The sequence below is a fragment of the Lynx canadensis genome, chromosome D2 (genome assembly GCF_007474595.2).
Source record: "Lynx canadensis isolate LIC74 chromosome D2, mLynCan4.pri.v2, whole genome shotgun sequence".
NCBI classification, from domain to species: Eukaryota; Metazoa; Chordata; class Mammalia; order Carnivora; family Felidae; genus Lynx; species Lynx canadensis.
Window position 1 is genome coordinate 65,535,749 of NC_044313.2, and position 16,946 is coordinate 65,552,694.

At 38.5% G+C, this 16,946-nt stretch overlaps 1 protein-coding gene across 5 annotated transcripts in view; it reads left to right on the top strand.

Moving 5' to 3' along the window:
* Window positions 1–16,946, top strand: part of ANK3 (ankyrin 3) — a 336,335-nt gene that overhangs the window by 162,962 nt on the left and 156,427 nt on the right. For all 5 annotated transcript variants that reach the window (XM_032595132.1, XM_030334419.1, XM_030334420.1 and 2 more), the window contains exons 9-12: window positions 4,414–4,512; window positions 10,199–10,396; window positions 12,485–12,583; window positions 15,305–15,403. In XM_032595132.1, the coding sequence (XP_032451023.1) occupies window positions 4,414–4,512; window positions 10,199–10,396; window positions 12,485–12,583; window positions 15,305–15,403 (495 nt within the window). The remainder of the gene's footprint in view (window positions 1–4,413; window positions 4,513–10,198; window positions 10,397–12,484; window positions 12,584–15,304; window positions 15,404–16,946) is intronic.

The following is a 16,946-nucleotide window of genomic DNA, read 5'->3' on the forward strand; positions in this document are numbered from 1 at the left end:
CCTGCACAGTCTGGCCAAGATCTGCATTCAGCCTGTGCAGGCTTGGAGAAGTAAAGAGTCTTCATTTATCAAATGAATATTATACCTTTCGTATAGGGGTAATCGTGAGGATAAAATGATATAATATCTTGGATTTATTTCAAAATAATATAAGAAAGGAGAAAAGGTCAGGATATGGATGAATCAAGATTGATCAGGAGATGACAGCTGAGGCTGAGCACCAGACACCTAGAGAGACTCATTATACTATTCAGTCTGCTTTAGTCCAAAATAGGTTTGAAATTTTCCATAATTAAAGCTTTTATTGAAAAATGAAATCAGCAAAAATGTAAATCTGTAAAGGACAGTATGTTTCAAAGGATTGAGGTAGATTTTGCTCTTAGCCACTTTGCATTCAGTATGTAGCAATTTGCTTTGGGTAAGATAATTTTCATGGATAAATGAGTTGGGCTAAAGTAAATACTTTTTTTTCTTTGTGAGCATGGTTTGAACATGTCTGCACACATTCTGTCACCTCTTACATCTTAGAGTCTACTTATGAGAAAATAAAAGAAACAAATTTGACCTTTCAGTCCGTAAAAGACAATCACGTTATGACAGGACCTGTGTGGTGTGTTTTTGTGTGTGTGGCAGAAGGTGGGTGTGATTATTAGTTCCCCTTCAGATATTTATAGGTTTTATATTATTGGGAAGACACTTGGACTTCATGGTGTTTTTTTTAATGTTTTCAGATTTTATTTTATTCTATTTTATTAGAAAAATGCTATTTCCCACTTGAAAATCTATACACTGCTTTACTTTGGTTTATGAGAGCAAATGTTTCAAATCAGCATAAGAGGCAGAATATTTAAATATGCTCACAGCATGATCAAATGAGCTTGTGATTCAAATTTCATTTTTAAGGGATTTTAATTCTGAGATGTGGCTAATAGGTTAGAAATAGGATTGTACCTTTACTGATTATACATTAGGATAATTAGGGTTATTTTCAAGATCTGCTCACACAATCTGGGAAGTGATTTGAATACACTGATAACATTTTAATGTATCTTAAAATGTGACTGTCCTTAGGGTAAGCTTTGTCAACCACAGGAATCCTCAAGCTGGGGAAAACTTCTCCATAGAGTTTGGGGCCACTTAGATAGCTTTAAGTGAATTATTTTCCACTCCTTAACTCCTAATTATCCTTTCCCACCTAGCCTGTAGTAAAATAGTCCTTGTCTCCTAGCACAAAAGGAAGACCTAAGTCACTCTCACACACCTGGCCCCAGGGTGCAAAACTTGGAGAGAAGAGGGGACAGAACAGAGCAAGGGGAAGAATTCAGAATATCCGTGTCATGTTAACAACTGTATGACTCTAATGATTGAACAACAAATTTGTCTGCTCATTGGATGATTGGAAATCCTGCTGCTGCCAACAAAAATGAAGGAGCTAGTGGAGTTGCCTTAGGATGCATCATTGAAAAAAATCTTTGGTAAAATATTATTAGGTGATTTTGGCATGTAATTCCAGAGTTTAAAAAATTATTAGTTGACACTGCTTTAACAAAAATCCATCTTCTTATTTGTGCAGACAAGATGTCTCAGCACTAACGTTTATAAAAACAAAAATTGGGTAGCTCACTAGATCAAGCATCTGACTCTTGCTTTTGGCTCAGGTCCAGGGGTCCCACGGTCATGGGACCAAGCTCTGCATTGGGCTCTGCACTGAGCATGCTGCCTTCTTGGGATTCTCTCTCTCTCCCTCTGCCCCTCTCCCCCACTCATGCGATCTCTCAAAAAAAAAAAAAAAATGGGATAGTGTTTGTACCAAAAATAATAAAATTACCTAAGCAATAAACTTAACCAAGACAGAGAAAGATCTATACTGTGAAAATTATAAAACACCAGTGAAAGAAATTGAAGACAACACAAACAAATGGAAAGATGTTCTGTGCTCTTAGATTGAAAGAACCAATATTGTTAAACTGCCCATACTACCCAAAGCAATCTACAGATTTAATGCAATCCCTATCAAAATGCCAACAACATTTTTCACAGAATTAGAAGAGTCAATCCTAACATTTGTATGGAACCACAAAAGACCTCAAATAGCCAAAGCAATCTTGAAAATGAAAAAAAACAATCTCAGATTTCAAGATATCCTTCAAAGTTGTAGTAATCAAAACAGTATGGTTCTGGCACCAAAACAGATACATAGATCAATGGAACAGAGCAGAGAGCCCAGAAATAAATCCATGATTATATGGTCAATTAATCTTCAATAAAGGAGGCAAGAATATTCAATGGGAAAAAGTCTCTTCAACAAATGGTGTTGGAAAAACTGGACAGCAAAGGAGTGAACCTAGACCACTTTCTTAACCTGTTGGAAAAACTGGACAGCAAAGGAATGAACCTGGACCACAAAAATAAGCTAAAAAATTAAGGACCTAAATGTGGGACTTGAAGCCATAAAAATCCTGGAAAGGAGCACAGGCAATAATTTCTCTGACATCGGCCATAGCAACACTTTCCTAGATACATCTCCTGAGGCAAGGGAAACAAAAGCAAAAATAAACTGTTGGGACTACATCAAAATAACAACCTTCTGCACAGAAAAGGAAACAAGAAAACTAAAAGACAGCTGACAGGATGGGAGAAGATATTTGCAAATGGCATATCTGATAAAAGGTTAGTATACAAAATATATAAAGAACTTATACCTCAACCCAAAAAACATAATAATCTGATTAAAAATGGGCAAAAGACATGAACAGACATTTTTCCAAAGAAGACATCCAGATAGCCAACAGACACATGAAAAGATGCTCAACATCACTAATCATCTGGGAAATGCAAATCAAAAACATTGTGAGATATCACTTCACACCTGTCATAATGGCTAGAATCAAAAACACAAGAAACAGTATTGGTGAAGATATTGAGAAAAATAAACCCTCATGCACTGTTGGTGAGAATGCAAACTGGTGCAGCCACTGCCAAAAACAGTAGGGAGGTTCCTCAAAAATTAAAAATGGAACTACCATATCATCTAGTCATTCCACTACTGAGTATTTACCCAAAGAATATGAAAACACTAATTGGAAAAATATATGCACCCCTATGTTTATAGCAGCATTATTTGCAATAGCCAGGTTATGGAAACAGCCCAAGTGTCCATCGATAGATGAATAGATAAAGAAGATGTAATATGTGTATACACACACACACACACACACACACACACACACACACACACTGGAATATTAGGCAGCCATAAAAAATGAAGTCTTGCCATTTGCAACAACATGGAAGAATCTAGAGGGTACAATGCTAAGTGAAATAAGTCAGTCAGAGAAAGACAAATACCAAATGATTTCACTGATATGTGGAATTTAAGAAATGAAACAAAGGAACAAAGAAAGAAAGAGATAAGCCAACCAAAAAATAGACTCTTAACTATGGAGAACAAACTGACAGTCACCGGAGGGGAGGATTGTGGATGAAATATAAAGGGGATTACTAGTACATTTATCATGATGAACACTGAGTAATGTATAGAATTGTCAAATCACTATATTGTACACCTGAAATTAATATAACACTGTATGATAACTATGCTAGAATTTTTTAAATATATAAAAAATTTAAAAAGACTGCATTTGACTTTAAAAAAAACAAGATAGTGTTGATGCTGACTCTGTCTCATTCCAGCAATAGCTAATATTCATTAGCAGACACATGAACTAGTTTTTGAAAACATACATCTCATTAAGAGGGGAATTTTAATTAATTGTTGCTTTTATTTAATAATCATAAAGTTTATATTATGTTTTTGCAATTTTGACCAATTGTGTTTGAATAATTTTAATAACTCCAATTAGGAGATTTACTTTAGTGCTTGAAAGACTTATATTCTCAGGAAATCTTTAACCTTTTCAAAATTTAACTTACATATTTTCACAGCAAAGAGATATGATATGGTAACTTATTAAAAATACTCAAGCACAAAATTATATTAAGATAAAACCATGTGGAAGAAATTAAATGGAAATAGAAATGCAAGAGGGAAGAGGACCAATGTCAAATTCCTATTACAAATTCCTATTTTAAAAGGTTGTTTTTATATTTTTTTAACGGTGGATATCAAATTACATATGGTGTTTCAGTTCCATTGGATATAAGAAGAGTAGTGGAACAATTCTGTTTTTAACTGTGAGTATTCTAATATGTGAGAAATTACATACTTTACAACTACTTAAACTTATGAAAAATTTAGTTCCTAGTTAAAAATATGAAACTGAGATATGTGAATAAATGTTTGAAGGTCCCAGGTCCACAGCATGTGGATGCTATACTGGATCCTGAAGAAATACACTGCATTTACAGACTTTCCCACTGAATCTAACTCAAGATGTTTCCTCTGTTTAACAGGACGGTCTGACGCCCCTGCATTGTGGAGCACGGAGTGGCCATGAGCAGGTGGTAGAAATGCTGCTTGATCGAGCTGCCCCCATTCTTTCAAAAACCAAGGTAATTTCTTCCCAAGTTCTTGGACACTGACTATAAGTAGCTTTACATCCTTTTACTGCTTCTTTAATGTAGCCTTTTGAATCATGTAGAAAAATGATATCATTCCCATTTAGCAATTAAGGTAGGCTAGTTTAGCAAATCTTTGGAGAACCTCAAAATAAGTTTGGGTTTAAGAAACCTTCTGCTAGAATGCACTGTACCACGAAGTCATTTGTGTGTGTGGGGGGGGGGGTGTGTGTTGCTTTTGTTTTTGCTTTGTTTCAAGAACACTGACTGCTTGATTTTATCCAATATTTTCATAGTTCAGCAGTGACTGCTTATTGGGGAAAGAAAATACAAGATCTATAGTCTCTAAAGTCTGGGTGCTGGCTCTCTTTCTCCAACACCTTAGTTTATTTCTTGAGAGTTTACAGATTATTGAAGAGGATAGCATTTAACTGATAAAGGCTAGAAACTTTGGAAAGATTGCATCTTGCTTGGGACTTTGGGGAAGTTGACATATCCAAAAGGAATGCATCGTGACTGCCCAACAAATAGTGTTTTGCAAAATGTCTTCTGGATTTTTATGGTAAAACCTTTTGGTGCTATTTGAAAAACAAGAATATTTGTAAATAAATTTTGGTACATATGAACTACTTGAGTCCCTACTATTTTTATTAATCAAATCAGTGAGTTTTGGAAGCTGTATTAAACTTTTTAAAGGGCCTTAATTTCTAAATATCATCAAAACAGCAAAAACACATATTGCTTCTGTGTGCACTCTGGTGTTTCCTCAACAACCCTAGTGAAGATGGAACATGGTTAAGGTGGTCTGAATAATTCCTTCACTCATTTGAAATGCAGGGTTTAGATTAGTGAGCCATGGGAAGTATATTACCCAACAGAGTTAAACAGCCACAATGTTTCATTGTATGCAATGATACCATGGCCTTTTGAGTGCTTCTCATCTAAGCCATTCTGTTTGTTCTTTTTCCTTTCACCTAGTCTGTATCTATCTTTTCCACCTCTACTGCTGTCTTCAGAGCCACCTCATCGTTAACTGTAATAGCTTCCTTACTGGTCCCACATTTCCTGCCTCGCTCCTTTCCAGTCCTGCTCCCATTGTGCAATCAGAGCGGCCAGATAAACTGTCAACTAGATCATGTCAACCTCCTGCCTAAAAACTTTCCAACTGATTCCCTTTGTTCTCTTAAAAATTAATTTTCGGGGTGCCTGGGTAGCTCAGTTGGTTGAACGTCTGACTTCGGCTCAGGTCATGATCTCACAGTTCATGGGTTCGGGCCCCGTGTCAGGCTCTGTGCTGACAGCTCAGAGCCTGGAGCCTGCTTCGAATTCTGTGTCTCCCTCTCTCTCTCTGCTCGTCCCCTACTCACACTCTGTCTCTCTCTCAAAAATAAAGATTAAAAAAATTTTTTTAATTAATTTTCACTTTATCAAAGCAATAAGGCATAAATATAAAATTGCTGTCTCATCTTTTCTTCCTTTTGTTCATCTCATTATCTATTCTTTTTTTTACAAGAGATTTCCTTGATTTTTTTCTTCTTTTCTTAAAGTTTTCCAGTTCTTGTTTTATGGATGCAACATATTCTATTACCTTTCTGAGAACACTCAAGATAAATTTCTTTTAATTTTTTTCTGCCTCTCTTCTGCCCCCAATTCCTCATGTTTTCTCTTCACTTTGTTGGCTTTGGTCCTCTATTTCATGTTGGGGGTTTCCCCACAAATGTCTGTCCCTGACCATAAGTGTCAGGCAGTAACATTTGAGTGGAAGCTCTGTGCGAGTGTAGTCAGGACTCCAGGTGGTGATGGGCTGGAAGGGTCCCCTGATGTCACAATCAGTTGCCCTTTTTTCTGGGAAGTTCAATTTTTTTGAGAGATGACTCCTCCAATCTTTTGCAGTGTATACCTGTGTGAACACATTCAGAGTAAGAAAAAGGAAAGGGGACTACATTCTCCTCCTGATCTCCATGCATACTTTAATCATAATAATAACAAATATTTACATAGTGGTTCCCACATAGCAGGTTCTAAGCACTTTATATATATATATATATATATATATATATATATATATATATATATATATATCAACCCATTTAATCCTCACAATGAGGCACTAAACTGAGACCCAAAGAGAAGACTTTCTCAGGATAGCTCGTGGCAGAACAAGGATTTGAACCAGGACATCTAACTCAAGAGACCATACTCTTGACACCCATACAGTCCTTCCTTTTTCTGTGAGCACCTGGTCTCAGTCCAGAGCCTCACCACACCCCTCTGCTCTGCCTGGGCTCCTGTATCCAGAATCTCTCTGCTTCAATTTCTCCAGAGACTCAACTCTTGATTTCCTATAAGAGGCATGGGGCAGTCATCTGGCTTTGCTGAGTCAGAAGGGCCTGGAAACCTGTCAGCACCATACACAGGTGAACCAATCCTGCTTCTAACTCTGCGCCTCATCTATATCTTCCAAGGTGTGCTGTGTTTCCATATCCCTTGCCTTTGGGGCATTTGAAAATTAAATCATTATGTTGGAGCCACATCATCAAGCCTATTGTGTTCATCTTTTCCCAATTCTGTATTCACTGACATGATGCTGATGGCTTAAAATTGGTCATAGGAGGGTTCTTTACATCATGGGAATTGGCAAATGCCACATATTGGGGTTTCTCTTTTTCAAAGAGCTGTTGTTAAATACTTAACAGTACATCACTGATTATAGCCCACCACAGACACGTAGCATTCAGCCTTCTGTTTTCTCCTGGCTGAGTTAACACACTAAGCCCTCTTTTCATATTCTAAAATTTATAGACATCACACATCTGTTTTTATTGTCTTTCCTGTGTGTGTATGGGGGGGGTATGTGGGTGTGCATGTGCACACACATGCATGTGCTCTTGTGGAATTTATGTTTTAAATTACTTTGGAGTTTGGAAAAGGATGGATAAACATAGGTCATATCTACGATTTCATTCTAAAGTGTCCCCCTGCACTAATAAATTCCTTACCAGAATCTGACCACCTCTGTGCCTTATCTCTCATTCTGCTCCTCCTTTTGCTTCCTAGAATACACCAAGTTTGTCCTCATTTCCTGTGCCTGCAGATTGAGTTCCCTCAGCTTGTCCCAGATCTCTGCAGTCTCCACACATTTTTCAACTCACATGTTTTCTTCTCAGGGAGGCCTTCTTGTTACTTTACTTTCTTGACAGCTGTCTCTCTCCTCAGTAAAATGAAAGCCAGGACTTTGCCTCATTCAGTGCAGTACCCCAAGCACCTAAATCAGCCCCTGGCACATAGTGGACTTCCAGTAAACCTTTTCTGAATGAACATTAGGTGAATGAATGCATTTCTGACTTTAAAACATTTGTCTAATTCCTCAAGGCTTTCATCTTTCTGAGCTAAGAAAACCCATCACATTGGATCTATACTTTCAGCTTTATGAGGGTACAGTATGCAGTAAGACCCCTCTCCCTAGGGTTCAGGATCTTTACTTTCTTGTCCTTCTCCAATGACATGTTACTACTCATATATTGTTATTTTGTGTATCAGTGGGGAATGTCCTTCTTTTGTTGACACTGCCTTCCATTTCTGCTGGCCACTAAGTCATTTGTTTCCTAAGATTTTGTTTGTTTGTTTACTTCACCGTGAAGTAATGTATCAAAACATATGACTGTATCAAAACATAAAGCAAAAGAATGTCTTGGCAGGAAGCACAGGAGCGCATGTGTGCATATGCTGGTGGGTGCTACTATCCCCAGTGTCCCCATCCTTTGTTGCACATTAGTGTCTACTTTGATTCAAGATGTTGGAGAGAATTTTTTTTAATGTTTATTTATTTTTGAGAGAAAGAGAGAGTGTGTGAGAGGGGGAGCCGCAGAAAGACAGGGAGACACAGGATCAGAAGCAGGCTCCAGGCTCTGAGCTGTCAGCACAGAGCCCGATGCGGAGCTTGAACTCACAAACCATGAGATCATGACCTGAGCCAAAGACAGATGCTTAACCGACTGAGCCACCCAGGTGCCCCTGGAGTGGAATTTCTTAGGTAGAAATATTCTGATTGACCCTGTGTGAAGTCTTCAAATTCACACAAATATTTATTGACCTCTTTCTATATATACATGGCTCTCTGTGGGGCAGTATGGGAAAATTGTAACTCATGAACCTTTTGCTTTCAAGGAACACAAATAGTTGAAATACTTGACAGTGAGTGAATGATACCATGAGAGTGACTAGAGGGAGGCTGGCAGCTTTTCTTCCTATCTTGATATCCCATTTTATATCATTTATAGATAAGTTAAGGGAAATAACTTGAAAACAAATTTTTGGAAACTGAATTTGTGGTCATATCCTACCCCCCTGGCCAGATATGTTAAACTATATCATAGTGATTAATAGAACCTCTCTCAATAATTGGATTCTCTAGAAATTTCCATGTTTCCTCCACTTTGCCTCCACATTTAAAGGCAGCATTCTTGAAAAGACTCATCTCTTAATACCTTGTTTTTGCCTTCACTGGGAAACACATACTGAATGCTAAATGTCACTCTAACCTTTTTTTTAAGGTTTTATTTATTTACCTTTGAGCCTATTCATTTCTTTTCTCAACTCTTTAAAGAATTTTTGACTTATTCCCACCACACATGATTAACTGTCATTGAACCCAGCTGATTTAAACTGAGGCCAGCATTAGCTAATGAGTTGGTCAATGCCTTGCCTTTCCTCATCATAGACACATGGGGGCACCAGACTGATGGCAGAGGGAAAATTTCCTTTCTACACTGATGTGAGATAACATGTGTTTAGTCAGAACTTTTTTGTTAATCAAATCAATATAGTATCAATATCAAGGGTTAGTAACTTGTAAAGGCAAAATAAAACCCAGTGTAATGAATACCATGGGTATTCATTTTGTTTTTTTTTTAAAGTCCTTTTCACTCTTAAATATTAAGAATTCTGGGGGGCAGGGGGCGGAGAACTCTTGATCTCAGGGTTGTAGGTTTGAGCCCCACATTGGGTGTAAAGATTACTTAAAAATAAAATCTTAAGAAAAAAGAGAATTCCACGTCGCTGGGAATATGATTAATAATGGGCCTTAGGGCAATTCACACTATTTTTAAATCAGAAAAGGAATTTTCTTGGAAAATGTGTTTTCAACTGATAAAAGAAGTGGGAGGACTTGTTTTATAAGTACCTGCAGTTCAAACCAATCATTAAAACCTTTTAAAAAGAGGGCACCTGGCTGGCTCAGTTGGTAGAGCATACAACTCTTGATCTTGGGATTGTGAATTCGAGTCCCATGTATGGTGTAGAGTTTACTGAAAATTAAAAAAAAAAATTTTTTTCTTTAATTAAAAAAATTATAACACCTGAAAGTAATATTACTCCATATTTTAACTAATTGGAATTTAAATAAAAACTTAAAACAAAAAAGCATAAAAGGGGAAGGTAGGGGCACCTGGCTGGCTCTGTTGGTAGAGCCACTCTTGATCTGGGGTTGTGAGTTTGAGCCCCATGCTGGTGTGGAGATTGCTTAAAAATAAAAATAAAAATAAAAAATCTTAAAAAAAAAAAGGTGAAAGTATTTCTGTGTGAGAAACAAAGTTTTCATCTTTTCATGGTTGTATTATATTTCGTGTTTGGCACATTTGTGTTTAAAAGGTAAAACAACTGATTTTCTTATATGTTTCAGAATGGACTGTCTCCATTGCACATGGCCACACAAGGGGATCACTTAAACTGCGTCCAGCTTCTCCTCCAGCATAACGTGCCCGTAGATGACGTCACCAATGACTACCTGACTGCCCTGCATGTGGCTGCCCACTGTGGCCATTACAAGGTCGCCAAGGTTCTCTTGGACAAGAAAGCTAACCCCAATGCCAAAGCCCTGGTGAGTAGCTCAGTCAACAGGTCCAGCCTGTGTTGTCTTGCTGACAGTGTGCTACCTCTGCATGTGAAGGGATTACTTTGACGAGATAAAAATGGAGGGTCTAGTTAAATAAAATGTACTTCCTATCAACTTTTTCAAATATCTTTTAAAGAAACAACCTATTTCTGACATGAACAAGGCTGATAGGGCTAAATCATTCTCTTTATAGCCACACTGGTGAATCTTTTACAATAAACAAGACCCAAAGACCATGTAAGTATAAAAAAAAGACTGAGCTGGTCAAACCAATCTTACTGAAGGTAAAGTTATAATTATGTGAATTAAATTTTTTTCCTGAGATCTAAACATGAAGTAAAATGGTCAAAAAACTTTATCTTCAGCATCAGAGGTCTAGGAATTTGTGAGCTGAAATTTTGTGTTATGTTTACCACGTAAGTTAGCACATTGCCTGTCATCTCCTTTTCCTAGTGATAAAAATGAAAATTTGGGTCTGATTTGTAGTCTTAACTCCTAAGATGATCCGTTATTTTAACGCTTAGCTGTGCTATAGTTTTATTTTCATAACAAGATGGTGTGTGTTGTCTTTGGAAAAATAAATAAACCCAATTTGGTAAGCTGTTTAAGTTTAGTTCAGAATAAGTACCCATGTTTAGGAAAAAATCAGTCACCAAATGTTAGGGGAAACATGTGAGTTTACTAGCAGTTTTAAGGTAAAGGCTATCATCTGATCAACTGATTTGAAAAGGGTCACTGCTCCGTTCCAACTGGTGCTATCTCCCTGTCTGAATGAATCCATGGCACCTCTGGTCCTCTGTGGGCTCAGGACCAGTGGGCAGGAAAGATGAGGACTGAAGAGCACTCTTGGCCCCAGGCAGCTCCACCGTCTTTGTCACTAGAAAAACTTTTACCACAACAGCATTTCAAGAGCTGTTGACCTGCCCGGTATATCAAACATATCTTTGCATTCTGAGAAGGAAGGAAAAGAAATTATTAATCATGACTCATTTTTCCATACAAGAAAAAAAAAAGCCTTAAAACAGGGTGTGGACATTCACTCTCATTTTCCTCTGACTCTAAAGATTTCACAACATGTAGAGATTGTAGCCAGTCATCCTGGAATGGACTCTGGCCAGGTAAATGGTCTCACAATGGCTGTGGAAGCACCTATAGTGACTTTGACCTAAGCTTTTATAGTGGACCCTGATATTTTATACTTCTCTATGGTGGCTGAAAAATGCCCCATGGTCTCAATTATCAGGCAGTACAAATTGGTAGGTAATATGTTAAAAAGCAGATTCCTTTAGTAGATTAAATATTAAACCAAATGATCTGAATAATGTTGGGTTGTTTCACTTCCTGTTTCCTTGGACTAAGTACCTACTTGAAATTTAAAAATGGAAGGGATGAAAACATTCTAAACAATCTTTTTTTAAAAATTTTTCTAACATTTATTTATTTTTGAGAGACAGAGGGAGATAGAGCATGAGTGGGGGAGGGGCAGAGAGAGAGGGAGAAACAAAGTCTGAAGCAGGCTCCAGGCTCAGAGCTGTCAGCACAGAGCCTGACGAGGGGTTCAAACTCATGAGCTGTGAGATCATGACCTGAGCCGAAGTCAGACGCTTAACCGACTGAGCCACCCAGATGCCCCTGGGATGAAAACATTCTAGAACTGGTCTTATAGTTGAAGTCTGAATAGTATTGGCAAAGTTTTGGCTGTGAGGACAAACGTTTGGGTCCAGCTGTTTTTAGTCTGTGTTTGAAATGGGATGGAGAAGGGAGGGACACATTATTTAGAAGAGAAAATTCCAAAATAAAATAATCTTAAAAAATGCATGACTGTTTTGCCTTAGCTACTGAGACCATGACAAAAATTCACTTCCTGTTCATGATCCCCAAGGTACTTCAGATTTCTAGGAGCAGCTAGACTACCTACACTTCCAGAAAAGAATCTGCATTCTGTTAACCCCTCATTGTTTCTGCTCACTTCCAAATCTTTACAGAACTTCATTTTGCAACACATTTACCACACACAATGGAACTGGATTTCAATGGAAGGCAGTAATGTACTTCTGTCTTTGTCCCTTTCAGAATGGCTTTACCCCTCTTCATATTGCCTGCAAGAAGAATCGGATTAAAGTCATGGAACTCCTTCTGAAACACGGTGCATCCATCCAAGCCGTAACCGAGGTGAGGGGAGTGGGATTTCTAGGGTTCCCTGGGTCATGAGGGGATGGTCTTCACAGCTGGAGTCCCAGAGCCATTCTCAACAGCTAGTTTTGCTGTGTATATGGTTGCCACTACTTTCTGAAGCCTTCACCCAAGGGGCTGCAAGGTCAGAGGGAAGCAGACAGGTATGAGGGGGAATGAGTATAAACACATCATTCAGAACACACGCATTGTGCTCAGGGGTGAGTGGTGCCACCACTGAAAGCAAAATTTACTTGAAATTCTGTAATGCGGTGCTTCTCAGATGGGGGCGATTTTGTCCCCCAGGAGGCATGTGAAAATGTCTGGAGGTATTTTTAGTTCTGACAAGTGGATGGTGCTCCTGGTGTCTAGTGGCTAGAGGCCAGATGCTACTAAATAGTTCACAACGTTCAGGCCAGCCTTCTACAACAAAGATTATCTGGCTCAAAATGTCAGATGTGCCAAGGTTGAGAAACCTTATATAACACCACCCCTCAGTGTTTGTAAACTGAGCATTACTCTCTCTAAAAACTCAGAATTAAGAAAACACAGAGTTGCTGAAGTTAGTAAAGGACAACTCTAGGTTTCTCTTGTAAAACTGACACAGAACTCAGAGAAACGTTCCACCAGGATCAGTGCTAAGCACGCCTGGCATCTACCACTCCAGACTCCCCAGCCTGCCCTGCCCCCAGCACTCTGCTCTCCATGGATTCCAGCCACAGCATTTTCTGGGACTGGATACCCTTTCATTTCCCTCCTGTCTCTGTACCCTCCATGTGTCACCCCCAGTTTGATATCTTGGCTAATCCTGTACACTCTTCAGGACGAATCTGGGGCCACTCACTAGGAAGTCCTTGGCCTCGTCTAGGAGGTCCTCCTCGAAGCACCTCTTCCTGTGCCTGTTTCCGTTAAAGCACTTATCTGGATGCTTCACTTATGACCTAGCCACTCCCCCTCCCCAGAAAGTGCAGGCTCCATCAAGGCAGGCCTGAGTCTGATGGGTCTATAGATGCCTGCAACATGGTATAGGCCATTCAGTAAAGGTCTGCTGAATGCATCAATAAAGACTGTAGCATTTGAAGCAGATATAAAATTTGAGATCTAGCCTAGTTTCTTATCTTCAAATATCTGCCTTGATTTGTAACACTTACAAATTTAACGTTATTAAATGGTTGAAAATATTAATACTGATTTGCTCTTTTGTCACTCCCATGTCTTTATGGTAGGGACCTGTTATTTTAAAAGCTTATTCTCAGTATATGGCAACCATTTTTAAAGATCAGAATGGGCTCCAAAATAAAATATTTTTGACTGGTGTTTGATTAAATATCCAGAGATGTCAGCAACTGGAAAGGATCCTCTGCCAGCCCTGTACTCCTCAGAGCTTTAAAAGGCAAGGCAGACCAAGATGAGAACATGCCTTGTACATGTTCTAAGGACTCCCCCTACTGATGGAAAAAGGTGTCAAATTTTTAACACAGTTCTCATTTTCCTCAGTGCCCATTATTTGAAGCCTGGCCAACCAGAAGTCTTTCTCTTCTGCCTTTTACTTAGACAGAATTAGACAGAATTTATTATTAGACAGAATTTCTTTCACGTATTTTTTTGACATTTCTCAAATTCCTGTTGAGACTGGATCTCCTTCTCATTCTCTTTTTATAATACATTAGCTATTTCTAGCCATATTAAGCATTTTTACCAACTTATGGTGTTCATGCTGTACATGGAATTAAATTCTAAAAAATTCAAAATGGCATCATTTCATATAAGAAGCATAAGGGTGTATGTGTGTAGGATTTGGGACAAACAAAATTTAAAGTCTTGTCTAGTAATCATTGTATTATTTGCTTTAATTATATCACCTTAATTTGTAATATTCATAAAGTTAAAATTAAGTGATTAAAACAATTAATGTGATCTGCCCATTTATTAGAGGGTTGGCCTTGTGTTAAGTACCATGCTCTTTTGTGTACGATGGAATCAGTTGACTCTAAGTTCGTCGGAATCATTTTTAAAGGCCAAAATAGGATCTGAAATGAAAGTCAGCTTTTTTTTAATTTTTTTTTAACGTTTATTTATTTGTGAGACAGAGAGAGACAGAGCATGAACAGGGGAGGGTCAGAGAGAGAGGGAGACACAGAATCTGAAATAGGCTCCAGGCTCTGAGCTATCAGCACAGAGCCTGACGCAGGGCTCGAACTCACGGACCGTGAGATCATGACCTGAGCCGAAGTCGGACGCTTAACCGACTGAGCCACCCAGGCGCCCCAGAAAGTCAGCTTTGTAATAGTATGTATGTAATCATACATGCACCTATCCGCCCCCGCCCCCCCCCCCCAACACACGCATAGTTATATGGATAAGAAAGGTTTAGTAGCAAAGGGGGAAAAACTTCAGGTCATTTCTCTCTAATTTTTTTTTTCATAGCTCTTTATAGAATGTTTGAAATCATTCTTTAGCAGATATGACATAGGTCCTTCATAATCACTGAACCTGCTTTAAGGAAATGATTATTATGTATTAATACATTTATCTTATAGAATCTGACATAGTGGGCAATGTCCTGACATCTTCTGATCTGATCACTTGAGTGGTTATGTTAAGATGAGTGTGGGATGGATGAATGAATGGGTGGGTGCATGGAGGGCAGACAGGGAGGCAGGCAGACAAAACCTTTTTATGATAAGCTCACAAACCACTATTTCCCTCTTTTCTTCCTAGTCGGGCCTTACCCCAATCCATGTTGCTGCCTTCATGGGGCATGTAAATATCGTATCACAACTAATGCATCATGGAGCCTCACCGAACACGACCAATGTGGTAAGTATCCTTTTAACAAAGAATGTCCAATTATGAGTATTTAAGAAACTGGTAAAAATTGCTCTTATTTACTTATTTTTTATTGTAATTAAATTCATTACTATTTAATGTGACTGCTTAGAAGGACAAAATTTGAGAATACCTGTGGTTTCCTTTACTTCGAAGGCAAGATCCATTCAGTCGCCAGCTGGCCACAAATTGTTAGGACTTACAGGTTGTGTGCATTAAATTTGCAGATATGTTACTACCAGATGTTATGCTTTAAAAAATAGCTTTTGTGGAGGGGAAGAATTTACAATAGAAGCATTTAAAGAAGTGTTTCATGTTGAGGAGGCACTTCAAATGATCATTATTGTAATTTCAAGTAAATCCAAAGTAATTCTTCTCTTTAGTGAGCTTGACCATGTTATAGCAAACCCATGGTTATAACAAACCCATGTTCATAGATTGTCGGATGGTATTGTTGTCCCATATTAATCATTGCTCATTTCAGAGTAAATATCATTCTCTAAGTGACTTATCACTCTAGATACTCTAGACATGTGGCATTTGACATTGTTTTATAGGATTTTAAGTTTGTCTTCATAATAATATTAGCATACCAGACCATAAGCATAACAACACTACTTGAACTCATGAGCACCAAAGCAGTAAAAATCAAATAAACCACTTTCTGGCAGAGAAAGGGCAAGCCATAAGGTCCTGCACACTCACCCTGAGGGTGGGCCTCCAGGAAGGCTCTGTCTTCTAACAGCCCAAATGAACACATCCACAAGATAGGAACAGACCAGCTTCTGAGCAGAAATATCATCTTTCCTGTTCCTAACGCCAGAGAGAGAGAGAGAGAATGTTTCCCTTCATAAAGAGAACCCTGGATGATCTGGTAAACTATATCTCCAATGCCTTTCTAGTAAGCATAGTAACAAGTTACATGCGAAATATGTCCTTGTGTATCCTTCCATGGAGGTGGATGTCCTGTAAAGCAATGCTCAATTTATAAAAGGAATTTTTAGGTGGATATCACTTGTGTGGGAGAATATATTTGCTCTTTATGACCTTTTGTTTCTTTTTGTCTATCCATATTTTCTATATTGTTTACATTTTTTTATGAAATAAATGAATAGATAATCTGAATTAAACTCTCTCTGGTGACAATGAGGGAAGTGGTCAGGGTGGAGGAGTCCAGTGGCCAAGAAAATGGCCCCATGGGATAATGTCCAAAGACCAGAATACTGGTCTGCTGAACTAAATCACAGAATGCAAACCAACAGCCAACAGCAAAGTCTGGCCCTCAGGTGTGTCTATATTGCCCTGGCAACATAGGATTTCTGTTTTGTTCTGTTTGCAGTTCTGATTTTGTGGTCAAGGTTTAAGAAATATATACAAACAGCCAAACTGCCAGCTTTTGAAAAATAGGAAGGTGTGGCATGATACGGCTGGCATCAGGCACAACTACTGAAGTGGTCTGCAGATGCCAAGGAGCAGCAGCCTCCCTTGGGCAAGGCGTCGGGCTGTCTAGTTGAGCGCTCCCCTCCTGCCCCAC